General features: G+C 44.6%; 1 protein-coding gene across 1 annotated transcript in view; it reads left to right on the forward strand.

Annotated features, from left to right (window-relative positions):
• Positions 1 to 231: 231 nt before the first annotated feature.
• The window catches only part of TLCD2 (TLC domain containing 2), a 29,854-nt gene continuing 13,078 nt past the window's right edge, over positions 232 to 17,007 (forward strand). Inside the window, exons 1-3 of the mRNA XM_069945498.1 lie at positions 232 to 605; positions 1,991 to 2,073; positions 4,779 to 4,861. Of these exons, the coding sequence (XP_069801599.1) occupies positions 421 to 605; positions 1,991 to 2,073; positions 4,779 to 4,861 (351 nt within the window). The 5' untranslated portion in view covers positions 232 to 420. The remainder of the gene's footprint in view (positions 606 to 1,990; positions 2,074 to 4,778; positions 4,862 to 17,007) is intronic.

Raw genomic sequence — 17,007 nt, forward strand, 5'->3', positions numbered from 1 at the left:
TCTTTGTCCTCAGCGCCGGTGTGATAACGTAACCCGAGCGCATCCCGCCCGTACAAGTGTGTCTGACTGACGGGGCGAAGTGTGAGCGCGCACCACCTCCACAGCGGCGCTCCCAGACTGAGGAAGGGTGGGGGGGATGTCACCATGGGGATGAAATGGGCGCGGGGGGGAGGAGGAGGAGGAGGAGGAGGAGGGAGAGCGGGCTGACCAATCCCAGAGCGCGGACCGGGTTGTTTGCTGTCGGTTCTGTCAAAGAAAAGTTACACAAGGTTCGAAAAAGAGAGAACGCGGTGACCGCGAGAGAGGGAAGCGCGGAGCGGCCGCTACATACAGCAGCTAAAGCGCAGCATCCGTCCGCGCCCACCACCGCCCTGTGTGCCGGGAGCTGTCAGTCACAGTGCACACCGCGCGGCTCTGCCCATGGAGAGTGTGGATCCCGGGGTCCTGGTCACAGCAGCCTCCTTCCTCTCCTTCCGCCTGTTGAATGGGAGGCTGGAGAGCCTGCTCCCCGCGCCCAGCTCTGCCCTGAGGAACCCCTGGAAATGGAGGAACATCTGGACGTCGTTCGTGCACAGTCTCCTGACGGGGACCTGGGCGCTGCTAGGGTGAGACGGGCACCCAGGGTGCGAGTGGGTGTGTAGTGTGTGTATCTGTGTGTCTGAGTATATATATATATATATATATATATATATATATATATATATATATATATATATATATATATATATTCCCCTCCTCTGCTTCTCCGGCTTCATCACCCATCATAGGATTCTTCTATAGAATTACATATATACAGCATATAGTATATTACACATTCATAGAGGAGTCGGTCAGGGCATGATGGGAGTTGTAGTTTGCCAACAACAGGAGAGCCACAACACTGTGCTATAGGGATGTGTGCAGGTATCTCATCCCTACCATCGCCATCTACTGTTATAGTAGTGCGAGCTGTTTCCATAGGGATCTATGTATGCACCCTCTCTTAGCGGGCACCTTCCCTGCTGTACTGGGCACATAGCTGCAGGTAGAGGCGTGGGCACAGAGGTCATCTCTCTGGCAGGACAGTCGGAGCGGGGTCACTGTGACTGTCTCACGGTGCCCATAGCTGTCTCTCAGTGTGATATAGTCTGTGCTGGAATGTTACAGCTGGAGAGCATTCACACTACACAGTCCCCTCTAATGCTGCGTTTACACGAAACAATAATTGGCCCGATCGCACAATTATCGATGTCGGAGTAACGATTTTTTTTTCATAACAATCAGCGTTTAGACGGTACGATATATCGTACGGAAAATCGTTTTGCGATCGCTTAAGCCCATCTCACACATTGGTTAAATCGGCAAACGACTGTTCACACGGAACGATCTGCGAAATTTTTTACGAACGACGATTTGATAACATGTTGAAAGATCAAAATGAACGATTTCTCGTTCGTCGTTTGATCGTTCGCTGCGTTTACACGTGCGATTATCGTTCGAATTCGATCGTTATCTCGCAAATTCGCACGATAATCGTTACGTGTAAACGCACCTTTATGCTGCGTTTACGTGAAGCGATAATTTGTTTATAGATTTGGTTTTAATAACGATCAGCGTTTAGACGAATAAATCGTTCGAAAAATCGCCAGAAAACTCAAAAGAAAAATCGTTATTGCGATCGTTTTTAAGATCGCCTAAGCCCATCTTTCACATAGGGTGAATCTTTGATAGACTGTTTACACAAAGCGAACGACTATTTCAGAACATGTTGAAAGATCAAAATTTCTCGCTCTCCGCTTAAACGTTTGCTGTGTTTACACGGAGTGATTATCGTTCAAATGCGATCGTTATTGCGAAAATTCGATCGATAATCGTTCCGTGTAAACTCAGCATAAGATTTGTGCCTTAGCCCAGAGACAGGGGTTGTATGTATTTTGCCAGTGTTTGTGGGTATACTGACAGCTGCCATGGCATATATATATACAAATGTGTCTCCTTTCTTTTTGTATAGGTTCTACCTGCATCCCGAGATGGCAGAAGACCTGATCTCCACACACACCCGTTTCTCGCATTGTCTTATTGCTGTCTCTATAGGTTAGCTGCTTTTGTTGATTTCTGTGTTTATATAGTTGCTGTTTACACACCATCTAGCCATACAATAGATGTACATGTACAGTCACAAGACTGGAAGTGCTGCTTACTTGCACAGTCCTGTGTCATCCCATCCCCACTGACCGCAGCCTGCTGCTGCTGCACTTCCTCGTGATGTCTCCTTCTGACCCTAATGCTGAACATCCAAGAGATTCATCAGAACAAAGGGGATTTTGTTAACTCTAAAAAAGAGCGAATAGCATGTGCTTTCTATAGTATAATAGGAATTAGAAATGATCAGTGCCCCAGGACACCACGAACTAACAGGCATCCCCCCGGCACATGATAAAGTCCTTGTATTTTCTACAAATCTGTTGCTTAGTGAGTTGTTGTGTAAGTAGCAAGATGTTGCCAGCATAGTATGGCTGACACATCAGAAAACACCACAAACTTTGCCATATATATGGAGTTATCCCAGCTCCATACACAGTGGTGCCTTTTCACAGAGAGATTTATCTGACAGATTATTGAAGCCAAAGCCAGGAATGGATTTGAAAAGAGGCGAAACCAAAGTCTTTCCTTTATGACCTGTTCCCTGTTTATAGTCTGTTCCTGGCTTTGCCTTTAAAACTCTGTCCGATAAATCTCTCTGTGTAAAGGCACCATTAGTTGTATATGAAAGCTGACACTCATTTACATTGGTTTGGATTGTAGATAACTCTTAACCCAGCTGTTTAAAGGGGCATTCTGGGAAAAATCCAGGGCTTTAATAAAAAAAAAATGTATACTTTGCTCCTTGCTATTGCTGTGGTCATAGAACTCTAGTCCTGATATGCAGAACTTAGGGTCCTATTCCACGGGCCGATGGGAGCCCGATCAATAATGTAAACGAGCGCTGATCTGCTACATCGGCACTCGTTTGCTGGGCCTATTCCACGGCCTGATAATGGTTTAGTGAGGGCTGCAGGGATATTATTACCGATGTTTTTGCAGCCCTTATTTAAACAGCATACGTTACCTAACCATGCTGCAGGGCTTTTCCTGCGCTCCTTCTCCCAGCCCCGCGCACTGTAGCAGCTTCGGAGCGGCCTGTCTGAGCGGACAGACCACTCAGCCAATCACTAGCCACTTCGGTCCCGGCCAGTGATTGGCTGAGCAGTTTGTCAGCTCAGACAGGCCGCTCCGAAGCTGCTTCTGCGCTGGGGACCGGGAGAAGGAGCGCAGAAGAAGCCCTGCAGCATGGTTAGGTAATGTATGCTGTTTGTGGAATCGTTGGTCGCCCGCCGTGCACCGCTATTCCACGTAGCGATGCGCGGTGAGTGCCCGATTTTAGGTTTGCACCTAAATAAATGATCAGCCGAATGGGGCCGCTCCGTGGAATAGGCCCCTTACTGTGCTCAGGGCGGGCATGTAGAGCTGAGGCAGGACACTGCTGCGGCTGATTACTGGCTGGGCAGTACCTTGAGCAGAGCTCTATACTAACAGGATAGTAGGGAAGTATATTATCTTTTCTCTGTGTTTATCTCCTCTCTGAGCCTATTTTTTTAAGTGATAGTGTTAGAAAAATAAAATTTTGACATGTTATTAGAAATGGAGCCAGGTGAAGCGCACAGCAGCTTCCTTCACTCCTCAGCCAGCCAGGAGATGCAACTCATTCACTCTATAGACTATAATGGAGCAAATAAGTCTTTGACGTCAAAAGTTATAATTTATCTGATACATCAGTCAGTAGTTCACTTTTATCATCTGATAGACCCCCCCCCCCTCAGTGGCTTAATAGGGTACTGCTGTATGTGCTGCAGGAAGTGTTGTATTCTTTCCAGTCTGACACAGTGCTCTCTGCTGCCACCTCTGTCAATGTCAGGAACTGTCCAGAGCAGCAGCAAATCCCTATAGAAATCCTCTCCTGCTCTGGACAATTCCTTGTCAGGGACAGAGGTGGCAGCATAGAGCACAGTCTCAGACTGGAAAGAGTACAACACTTCCTGCAGCACATACAGGAGCTGATAAGTACTGGAAGGCTCCAGTTTTTTAAATAGAAGTAATTTATAAATATGTATAACACCTAGCACCAGTTGATTTTAAAACATTTTGGAGTACACTTCAAAAAGGGGAATTTTCTTTTTTTTTTAATATTATTCTGCACAGGAAAATGGTAAGACTTAAAATCCTCCTCAATCCCCCTCAATCCTTCCTCAATCCCCCCAACCTCCCTTATGGAGCCATGGTGCTGGTGTATAGCACTTCTAGGATCATGGTCAACACAAGGAATTGTCTGCTCAGTGGTGTCTCACCACAGCCACTGGCCACTGGCTGAGGGGGCAATTACAGGTTCCGACCCTGAAGTGCTGCCCAGTGGGACTGGAAGCTGTGACAATGACAGGGGAGCGAGGAAGGTAATTATATGGTATGTTACTTTCTGTTTAGCACTTGTCTGGGCACAGTTCTAAAGACTAAACTGCTTGATAAATGAATTCCTGGAGTACTCCCAGTGTTTTTTCCAGTTAATGTCAGAAGGATAATATGTCACAATAGGATATGTAACAATACAGTCACAGTCTATAAAATGTTTTTTGTAACTGCAAAACCGCTTTCATTTTATTTTACTATATAAAATAGGTTTAAAAAAATATATATTTTGCCGTACATGGTGCCTACTCACCATTTCCATACAAAAATATAAACCTGACCTTTTGTTTTCATTTTAGGTTATTTTATCCACGATTTCATAGATATGCTGCAGAACCAGAAAATACATCAGTCCTGGGAGCTGCTGTTCCATCATACTGTGGTAAGGAATTGTAGTTTTACAGTGCACACTTTAAAGATTTTCCTCCCAAAACTAACTACTACTAAAACTACTATCCACAAAATAGGGGACAAGTAAGAGATTGCAAGGGTCCGACCTCTCTCTCCAGATCCTCCAGATCCTTTGTTATGAATATAGCCACAGGTTTGGCACGTGATCTAGGGCTCTATTCCTCCTGGAAAGAGCTGAGTACAGCACTCGGCTCTTCCCTGCGGCTCCATAGGAATGAATAGAACTGGGGGCATGTGCTATACCTACAGCTAAATGCATATCAAAGGGGCCGGTCTGGAGATCGGTCGGTGGGGTGTATGGTGGGGCCAAGTGGCACAGTTGCTGTGAAGCCCCGCCCACTTAGCAAAATCTGCAGTTGATAAAAGATCACTTTTTACTTGAACAAGGACCATGACGTATGATATAAAATAGGGGATCAAAACTGCTAAGTTTACCCTTTACACCTGGGTAGAGAAGGGGGTGACAGTGTCACTTTAAGGCTGTGTGCCTGTGTGTGCATCACATGACCAGGACAGATGTTTATATATAGGATGTAATAGTTAATAAATGGTCACTGCGCTTTTAACTTTACAGCCTAAGCCGTCATATGTATGTACACGATGAGTAGTGCTATTGCTGGTTATTATACAACTTGTATAATGTCATTTTGTATCAGCTTTTTCCTCTTCAGGCTCCATCTCTAATTTCTAGTTGTCCCTAAGCTAATGGGTATAGCCATGAGTAAACATTAAAGAGGACCTGTCACCCCCGTGTCGGGGTGACAGGCTCCCGACCCCCCGTTACAGCCCCCTATACTCACCTGATCCCGCCAGGTCCCACTTCCTGATCCGGTCGGGTCACGGAGATATGAGCGCCCGAAGCCCGGCGCGCGCGCTCACAGGAGAGTCCGATGCCAGTAGAGAATGACGGAGCATCGGACTCCCCATTCATTCTCTATGAGCGTCGGACTCTCCTGTGAGCGCGCGCGCCGGGCTTTGGGCGCTCATATGTCCGTGACCCGACCGGATCAGGAAGCGGGATCAGGTGAGTATAGGGGGCTGTAACAGGGGGTCGGGAGCCTGTCTCCTTTAATCTACACTGGCTTTGAATTAGTCTGCTCTATAAAGTCCCTGTTACACGAAATAATTATCGTTCCAGCAGATAATGATTAGAGGTGAGCGAACCTGGAGCATGCCCGAGTCCATCCGAACCCGAACTTTCGGCATTTGATTGGTGGTGGCTGCTGAAGTTGGATAAAGCCCTAAGGCTATGTGGAAAACATGGATATAGTCATTGACTGCATCCATGTTTTCCAGACAACCTTAGAGCTTTATCCAAGTTCAGCAGCCACCGCTAATCAAATGCCGATCGTTCAGGTTCGCTCATCCCTAATAATGATTCAATGTAATATTACATGTTAAAAGGCCATGATCAGCTGACGTGCACAATGACGACTGATCGTGGTCTTTAAACATGTTGATCATGTCAGCGATGGTCTACTTTGTGTCGCTCCATGTAATAGGAGTAGCGTCAGCAGACCGCTGCTGACATCAATGCGTAACCCAAGTATCATCCAGGCCGCCCCTCCTGCTGCTCCCCCCCATTCGCTCTCTGTGCGTGTAATAGCACAGGCAGCGTGTGCGGAACGAGGGGGAAGTGAGCGCTGAGCTGATAGGTTGGTGCTTGCATCCCCCTCAGTATTGTGGCGTGTAATATGGCCTTTTCTTCCCATGGGGGATAAGCAGTGCTGGAGGTGTCTGGCAGCTAAATTTCTCCCTTGTATCAGTAAAACTCTGTGCACATTAGGAAGGATGTGGGTGATATGTGATATAGTAATATAGTTTGGATTTATTTGTTTTAAGTTTAAATAAATATTTCTCTTTGTGAAGAACAAGGACTGAGTATTTGATCTAGAGACATTATACAAAGCAACGCCTGTATAGACATTTCTAATAGAACACTTTGTACTTAGTTACTGTTGCGTATATCACATGGATCCTACTAAATAAAGTGATTCCAGCCAGTGGAAGGAAAGCTGTTAGGCTGTGTTCACACACAGCCACTCGCCACACGGCATAGCTTGTTCTTCACAGGATAAATATATGATTGCTGGGGGTCCAACTGCTAGGAACCCGAGTCATGACAAGAATGGGGCTTCTGAGTCTTGTGTCTGAATGGGAGTGATGGTCACATGTATACACTGCTGCTCCCACTGTCTGTAGCACTATCAATATTTGATTAATACTGTTGGTGGGGATATCCTACTTTATGCTCCTACAGACGAGCGTCTTACAAGCATAGTCCCAACCTGACTGGGTAAGATGACCTGAAGTGCCCGCTGTCTGTTCAGGCAATCAGGGCTGCTGCAGTCAGGCTTGTGTCTGTATTATGGGTGCAAAAATGCATCTGGATGCATTGAATGCCCCCCCCCTTCCCCCACACACACACACACAAATTTTTTTTTATATAGTTCGCTTTCACCCCATTTAACCTATTTTATAATAATGTATTTTATTTGCCAGGAAGGGTGATTCTTTCTGTTCAACATATAATCATTATAATTATTCATTACCTCCTGCCAGTGTGCCAACTTTTCCAGTGAGTCACTTCATATCAGATGTTTTTTTTTTTCTTTTTTATTGCCCTATTAATGTTGTTCTCAGATTACACGAACGATTATTACCATATTTGGCCGATTAACGACCGTTCAGGCTGATAATCGTTTTGTGTAAAAGAACAAGTTGAAAGGCAATGATCATCTGTCATGTCTGCGCATCGCCCCGTGTAACGATGAAGGATTGTTTGGGCAGCACCTCCCAATCCTCCCCACTCGGGAGGCAAGTTCTAATCTGACAGGTCTGCGCTTGTGTTTCCCCCGGAAAATGGCGCCTTGTTACATGGCCTTTAGTTTTTTGTTTATTATAGTGCTTGAAAAAGCACTATACTGTAATCCGTATTCTTCTTCTTCCGTTTCTTCTTCCAGCCATTTTTCTGCAATTAATACAGCCTGAACCGCTTTGCGCACAGAATCCATTCAAACTGCGTTTCGAAGCCCTCGGGGGTGTGAGGTGTGCTATCAATTTTTGGTTCTGATCGGATTTGTAGTTTTTAAGAAGTTTACGTTTAAAGACCGCTTATTTGCCATAGAAAATAATGGCCCATTGGAATTAATAGCTACACTCTAACCGCTAACAGTCAATCACAGCACATATGCAAATAGCTGAAATACAGCAGCCAATAGAAATTCTAAGGTCTTGTCAGGCAATGTATCACAACATCCACACAGTCACATGTCCACTTTTAGCCAATAGAAGATGTAGAAGATGGAAGGTCCTTAACGATTTTGTCTCACTGACATGAGTAAGATTGTCATGGTAACCGAGCAATGATCTTTACCATAAGTAGCAGAGCCGCTCTTAAAGGGATCCAAGTCGCTCTTAAAGGGACCCAAGTCACTCTTAATGGGACCCAAGTCTCTCTTAAAGGGAAGGGACCCAAGTCGCTTCTAAAGGGATGGCACTCAAGTCGCTCTTAAAGGGACCCAAGTTGCTCTTAAAGGGATGGAACCCATTTTGCGCTTAAATTGATGGGACCTATCTCGCTCTTAAAGGGACGGGATCCAATTTGCTCTTAAAGGGATGAGGCCCATGTCGCTCTTAAAGGGACGGGACCCAAGTCTCTCTTAAAGGGACGGTTCCCAGGGTTAAAGTTTTTCCTAAAAGGAAGTCACTGTTAAAGGCGCGCTCTTTTCAAGCACTATGTATTTCCCTGGAAATCCAAATCTAGTTTCTTTTAGGCAAATAAAAGATCCTGCCTTCACAGTATCCTAGATTAATTAAAATAAAGCTTTTTTTTTCTACTTTTGTAAAAAAAAAAAAAAAAAAGAATAAAAACCAAAACATAATTCTGTGTTTTATCAAGGGATATCTATCCAGGCAGACTGACACATGTCATAATTGAAAAAAACAAGAAAAAAATATTGCATCCTGACTCGCACATATTACAGGAAGGAAAGTGTGTCTTGTTCTGAATGAGGGAAAATATCTCACTCTTGAATCTTTATTTTCTGTTTAGTCTTCAAGGGAATACCTTTTGGGGTGGGATGTTATTTCATGTTACAGCAACCTGCAGAGACTACACGCCCCTGTCTCTATATTACTACATCACTATTGTTTGGGGGAACTGCCCGGCTCAACTGGTTTTACATAGTTTTCATTCATAGTGAGCAACGATCCATCAACTTCTTCAAAACCAAGCTCTTCATTGAGTTACAGCGAGCTCGTATTCTAACCCTGGGGTTTTCCAGACACAGAAATGTAGGTATCTTACTGTTAACAATATGAGATGAAGACAGTGCAGCTTCTTCTCTGTCCTACTCGGATCCCCACACAAAAAAACTTTCTTAAATGTTCTTGAAAATAGACTATGACTCGTCAGCTGGCACAGCTAGATGTGACAATTGGCTGCTGTTTGTGTTGCTAGATTGCAGTTCTTACCTCAGGTAACCTTTAACATTGTTCACATATGCAAGTATTGCAATATGAACCTGCTATGTTAAAGGGGTAGTGCGGCGCTAAAAAATTATTCACAGAATAACACACATTACAAAGTTATACAACTTTGTAATGTATGTTATGTCTGTGAATCGCCCCGTTCCCCGTGTCCCACCACCCCCACCCGTGTACCCGGAAGTGTGGTGCATTATACATTACCTGATCCGTGTCGAGGGCCGTCCGCCATTTTGTGCCAAACGTCATCTTCGGACGGACGGCCGAATCCCTGCCGCCCGTCCCCCCTCCGCCGCGTCACAACTGTGCTCAGCCGCGATTGGCTGAGCACAGTTATGCTCAGCCAATCGCGGCTGATGACGCTGCAGAGGGCGGCCGGCATTCGGAACAGACGGAGCTGTTCGTCGTCCGTCCGAAGAAGACGTCACTGAATGAAGATCGGAGACGGGTGTCGGCACGTGACAGGTGAGAGTATAGCGCACCACACTTCCGGGTACACGGGTGGGGATGGTGGGACACGGGGAAGGGGGCCATTCACAGACATAACATACATTACAAAGTTGTATAACTTTGTAATGTGTGTTATTCTGTGAATAATTCTTTACCGCCGCACTACCCCTTCAAATAAGGGAATGGGTCCAAGTCTAATAGGACTAATAAGACACACATTGCCATTTTGATAATATCAGGAGTGCATCCTAAACAACAGAAGGAAATATTTTCTTATTTTCTTTTTTGGTGTCATTTAGATTTCTTATGTATTTTATTTTTCTCTAAGCTCCAGTGATTCATTGTTTATTTCACTCACTGGGGGAGATTTTCAATGCAATACATGCAGATTCTTTTAGAAAGGTGCGGAATACAACCTGCATTCTTTTCATGTAAAGTACTTCCTATTGTAAGAGATGAAAGGTCGAGGAACTCACCGCTGAAATAGACGTCTTATTTTAGTAAAACGGTCACAGGATATGAGCAACAGTCGTTTCACTACAACTTAGCTTTTTAAAGGCCAAGCACGCATTATTAGTCCCACACCCTTTAAATATCCATGCTATGACTTAAAAAGGCACAAATACCCAATGACATACTAATATTATAGGTCTCTCAGAAGGTAATTTCTTATACATTTCTTACAACAAATGCCAAATGCAGCTTTCGTCTCTCTTCGGTGGCTCTGTAAAGAATAAATAGAGCGGTGGTGCACGTGTGGCCTGCAGCTCCATTCAGCGAGGATTTGGGGTCCCTGTACATATGAGATGGGATTACCCCTTTAATAACTCATGTGCACTACACTAATAACTTAATGGTGTTTGTGAACATAGCATTTCTGTGTTTTCAATCCAATCCTAGTTTTGGTTGCAAAATACTAAACAATACTATGAGGGAACATAGCCGAAACCTACAAACTGAATTAAACTAGTATCACACTGATGGCATTCTCTAATATGCAGAATTAGAATTGTACCCCACCCCCATGCCTATAGATTGGACTTGTTACTTAAACCTTTTACCACTGGTTGTATTATTTTACCTATATAATGCCGATCACAAACTACTGCATTTAACACATATGCTGTCCAGCAAGTCATAAAATCCTTAATCCATATTTCTTTACCCCCCCCCCCCCCCTCCCATCCACTTGCAATGGCCACATTTATATCATCCAGGAAACTATAGCTCAGCATTTTTCACTGACTAAAACACACTAGGGGGCATTCTTGTTTACAATTATGTAGAATTGGGTCCTGTGGAAGTAATTGCCAATTTTTCAGGATTGCTGCTTTAGCCTTTTTGCCCATTGGGCTGTGTGTGAACGTAAAGCTAAATTGTTAGTTATTTGGGATTTTTGTGCGCTCTCTCAGATCTAAAGTTTTTAATTTTTATTTTTTTATAATGAATATTCTCATTCCCATAATCTCTCTCTCACTCTCTCTCCTGCAGCCTGTATATGATAAAATTATTCTCAAAAGTTTTCATACCCTGCCAAAATTTTAGCTTTTTTGTCCTTTTTTTCAGAGAGTATGAACACACAAACTTTTTTTCCATTCCTGGTTAGTGGTTGGGTGAAGCCATTCATTGTCAAACTACTGTGTTTCCTCTTTTTAAATCCTAATGACAACCAAAGAGATCCAAATGACCCTGATTAAAAACTGGGATATGTGAACTTTTGAAGGAGTTGTCCAGTGAAAACTGGTGTCAAAAAGTTTTGTAGATTTGTAGTTTACTTCTATTAAAAAAACTAAAGTCTTCCCATACTTATTAGCTACTGTATGTCATGCAGGAAATGTTGTTTAAAGGGGTTATCCAGCGCTACAAAAACATGGCCACTTTTCCCCCTACTGTTGTCTCCAGTTCAGGTGCAGTTTGCAATTAAGCTCCATTTACTTCAATGGAACTGAGTTTCAAAACCCCACTCAAACTGTAGGGGGAAAGTGGCCATGTTTTTGTAGCGCTGGATAACCCCTTTAATTTTCAGTCTGACACAGTGCTCTCTGCTGACATCTCTGGCCGAGACAGGAACTGTCCAGAGAAGGAGAGAATCCCCATAGAAAACCTCTCCTTCTCTGCAGAGTTCCTGTCTCAGCCAGAGATGTCAGCAGAGAGCACTGTGTCAGACTGAAAATAAAACATTTCCTGCATGACATACAGCAGCTAATAAGTATGGGAAGACTTGAGTTTTTTTAATAGAAGTAAATTACAAATCTATATAACTTTTTGACACCAGTTTATCTGAAAGAAAAAGATTTTTGCTGGAAAACCCCTTTAATACAGTGTATTGTCCCCTCTAACATCAGTGACAGCTTGAAGTCTTTTGTGGTAGTTGTGGATGAGGCTCTTTATTTTCTCAGATGGTAAAGCTGCCCATTCTTATTGGCAAAAAACATCCAATTCCTGGAAATTCCTGTGAACTTTGTTCAGGGTCATTTGGATGGTTTTGGTTGTCATGATTGACCTGTCATTGGCTACAGCAGAACAAAGTGAAGGTTCTGGAGTGGCCATCTCAGTCTCCTGACCTCAACATTATTGAGCCACTCTGGGGGGATCTCAAGCACGCGGTTCATGCTAGACAGCCCATGAAGTTACAGGAACTGGGGGCTTTTTGCCAAGAAGAATGGGCAGCTTTACTATCTGAGAAAATAAAGAGCCTCATCCACAACTACCACAGAATACTTTAAGCTGTCATTGATGCTACAGGGGGCAATACACTGTATTAAGAACTAAGTATTATGTAAACTTTTAATCAGTATCATTTGGATGTTTCTGGTTGTCATTATGATTTAAAAAGAGAAAACACACAGTTTCACAATGAATGGCTTCAGACAACCACTAACCATGAATGGAAAAAAGTTTGTTATCATTCATATTCTCTGAAAAAAGGACAAGTAAGCAAAAATTCTGCCAGGGTATGTAGGTATTGAGCACAACTGTATGTATCCCTTTCCAAATTCAGTCTTCTTAATCTGACAGACCGTATGGTGGGGGACCGTGTGACATATAAAGGATGGTAGCTGTCATACCTGAGGAGGGAATTAGTGCCAGTGGGTTTCCGATATCCCTTAGTTACAACAAACAACAACTTCTGCCACATTCAGCACAGCATCCAAGAACCCTAGTAAATTGCATATTGTAAATATCAGGTTTAGATACTGTGATACTGTACTGATGCTTCAAACTGTTAAAACTACAACAGGGGGCGTAACACCCAATCCATCCAATTTAGAAAGGGGCTCAGTAACAGAAGCCCTACCAGACACAATAGGACGTCCTGGGGGATTAGCAAGTGATTTATGCACTTTGGGAAAAAGGTACCAATAGCCAGTTTAGTAGGGAACTCATTAAACAGCTTCTCCTTGGCATAATAACGTCCTTAGAGTCTTTATATGTACACCAGCCATAAGGTGGCGCACATGAAAAATAAAGTGTCAAATGTGCCTAGTCTATGACACCAAATGTATTATGATGTATGCCTCCTAAATTGTGATTAATTTGCACTATTTTGCTATCTGGTAAATCGAACAGGAAGTTTGCCTGCGATACAGGTTACACAGCCAAAGGTCGCCTTGTTGTGTTACTTGTTGTGTTGTGTGTAATTGAATGGTGAGTAAAGTATCATCTGATGTCTAGCTGACTGTGTTCCCATTCGTGCCATGTGCATATGGGCAGTTACATGTGCACAACAGCAGCTATCAACCATTGCACAAAGGCCTACCCCCCCCCCTCTCTGTTGGGTACATTTATTATTACCAGACCATTCTTTAGGGACACATTGAAGGTGGCCATGTCTGGCCACTGTAGTTCTTAGGCATGAAATTTCAAATTATTGCACATTAAAGAAGCAGTTCCCGAAAAAAATGTATTTGCCGGGGGCTGGCGCGTATACTCACCAGTAATAATAACTGTACCGCGGCGCCGTTCAAATCCAGCAAGTGTTCACGTCACCAGCTCCTGTGACCTCTTCTCTGTCTCCTGTGATTGTAGGCCGGTCATGCTTTCTAATGCATTCTTTATGGGAGAGTGCACAGTAAAGCCTACACAGAAACCATTGATATGTGGCCCACAGTATTTCAACACCTTTTTAAAAAAATAAATAATAAGTTGGTAATGGGTGCCCAGTAATCCGCTTGTAAAAAGTGCCAATGATAGACCAAAAAAAGTGGGAAACGGTCATTCATTGGCTGATCACAACTGATCCCTGTGGTCAGTGCTCATTTACAGAGCCTTTACACGGCTTAATAAATCCAACGCCAGACAGCAAGAACCATTATTCGTGCAGCCATTAAGCCCTTCAATTGCGCCCAGATATCCCCTGTTTACACAGTGTGATGTGCGGCCAATAAAGACGACATCAGCTAGAGAAGAAAAGCTGCATTTCCGCAGGGTGACTCTGCACTAAAGACTACAGTCCACTGTGTCATTACCCTGCTTGTCCTATTGATGGTTATTATACCGACAGTATGTCCTTTACATAACTGCAGTAATAGACCTTGTTACACAATTTACTGTGATCAGAGATAAGATTACATTACACACATAAGAGATTAAATTACATATGGAATCCAGGCTAATCTCATTGTAATTACTTACACTAAATTTCTGATTCTCATATAATTGCCTACATAGAGTATTAAGATTACATACGATCTATATCACTGGTTTATATTGTTTTTACAATCTTGGGCTATGTTCACACTACGTATATTTGAGGCTGTATAGCAACCAAAACAAGGAGTGGATTGAAAACACAGAAAGGCTCTGTTCACATAATGTTGTAATTGAGTGGATGGCCGTCATTTAATGGCAAATATGTGCTGTTATTTTAAAACAACGGCTGTTGTATTGAAATAATGGAAGTTATTTACCGTTATATGGCAGCCATCCACTCAATAACAACATTGTGTGAACAGATCCTTTCTGTGTTTTCATCCACTCCTTGTTTTGGTTGCCATGAGGACCTGACATGAGGACCAAATACGGCCTCAAATATACATGGTGTGAACCCAGCCTTGCACTGTATTTTAATGAAGCAATTGTGGTTTTAGATGTATTTCCCTGTGAATAGCTTCATTTCATTCACAAATTTCTATAAAGCAAGTTTAAAGGTATTCTGAACAGTATTTAAAAGAAAATACCTTCCCTGGACAATTCTTGGTGCCCCAATTGGATGCTTTCCTGGACTCCCATAGGTGGTCACATGTTGATACAATACTGAGAGAGGTCACCAATTGGGGGCTGGGCGCCTTGAAAATCTAAAGAATGTTTTAATCATCAGAATAGCCCTTTAACCCCTTTCCCTCGTCATATATCATACATACTTTTTTATTGGTACTGTTTTGAAATATGTATGGCTTTTTGACAGATGCAGTGGGGGCAAACTCTTATGGTGCGTTTACACGTAACTATTATCGTGCGAATTTGCGCGATAACGGTCGAATTCGAACGATAATAGTACGTGTAAACGCAGCGAACGAGCAAACGACGAACGAGACATCGTTCATTTTGACCTTTCAAAATCGTCGTTCATCGTTTGCAAAAAATTCGCCCATCGTTCCGTGTAAACAGTCGTCCCGCGTTAGTCCGGCCGCCCGGCCCCCCGCTCGCCCGCTGCGCCGGCTCGATCGCCACCCCTGCTGCTCTCATCGCCGCCGCCGCTACGGTTGCCCCGGCTCCCCTCTTCAGCCAATCAATGCAAGGCAGCACTGATTGGCTGAAGAGGGGAGCCGGGAATTTCAAACTGCTCCTCTTCAGCCAGTCAGTGCACTGAAGAGCGGAGTCGGGGATGTCTGAAGACCTGCTGCGCGGAGCAGGTAACGTATGACCGCGGGGCGGGGGGTGTGGCGATCGGAGCAGGGGGGGCGACCGGAGCGGCGGGTGGCGATTGAGCCGGCGCGAGGGGCTGGGCGGCGGGCCAGGCTGCGGCTGCATAATCGCAAAGCGATTTTTCCGTACGATATATCGTACCGTCTAAACGCTGATCGTTATGGGAAAAAAACGTTACTCCGACATCGTTAATCGTACGATCGGGCCAATTATCATTTCGTGTAAACACACCATTAGTGACTGTCATTAAGAGGTTGATGGGGGGCGTGGTTTCTCTGCTGAAGAGAGCGGATTTTCTTTATTTTTGGTCCTGGAAGCTCCCCTGCCTGCCGAGAAGAGCAGCGGCTGCAGCGCGGAGGAAGCTTGAAGCCTCTCTCCCCCCGGCGCAAGTAAAACAACATGGCGCCGCTGCCTCAGCAGCTCTCCCTTCCACATGCCTGTACGCTGGTGGCGGAGCGGTGTAGCAGACTGCTTCGTCACACACGGCCGCACCAGAGACACTACAGGAACCCGCTACAGCCCGCACTGCTCAAACATCGCAAAGCGGTAACAACCGGAGGGGACAACCAGTACATGCCGACACCCCCGGACCCCTGCCGGGCTCGGCTGCGGAACCGCAGCGACATCCCTCTGCCTCTCCTGTCTCCCTCCAGTCTTCCCCTCCCCTTCAGAGAGCAGACAGTTCATGTATGCAGCGGGGTTCGCCTCCCTCTACAGCTACGGCATGCCGGGGGCTGAATGCATATGCTCCCACATTTATACCATCCTCAGCTTCAATTGTATCACTGCCTCAGAGTGACCCCTTTGATAACCTTAACATCCCCGACTCCCAGCTTACAACTACATTGCTCAGGAAGATGATGCTGGCCATCCGGGATTCTATACAACTAAGAATGGACCACACTATCGCGGTTCTCCACGACTCTGTATTGAAAGTTGAACAACGCATACTAGATGCGGAGGACAAGATTTCTGAAATAGTATGGGAATACAATGTTCTGATAGAATCTCACTGGCAACTTAGCGAGGAGGTGACACAGTTACGCGTAACTCTGTCTACAGTAGATGACAGGTCCCGCGCTCATAACCTGAAACTGCGTTGAGTTCCCGAATCAATACCTCTTGCTGAACTGGCTAATTATACCCGCGAGTTTATGAAAGCGACGCTGCCTGATTGCCACCTGAATGATCTCGCTGTGGACTTTGCATGCCGCTTACCGCGGCCATCCCACTTGCCTCCTGACACCCCGAGAGACACATTAGTGCGCGTCAGGCACTTTCATGTTAAGTCAGCGTTCCTTGCTGCAACTC

The sequence above is a fragment of the Dendropsophus ebraccatus genome, chromosome 11 (assembly GCF_027789765.1).
Source record: "Dendropsophus ebraccatus isolate aDenEbr1 chromosome 11, aDenEbr1.pat, whole genome shotgun sequence".
NCBI classification, from domain to species: domain Eukaryota; kingdom Metazoa; phylum Chordata; class Amphibia; order Anura; family Hylidae; genus Dendropsophus; species Dendropsophus ebraccatus.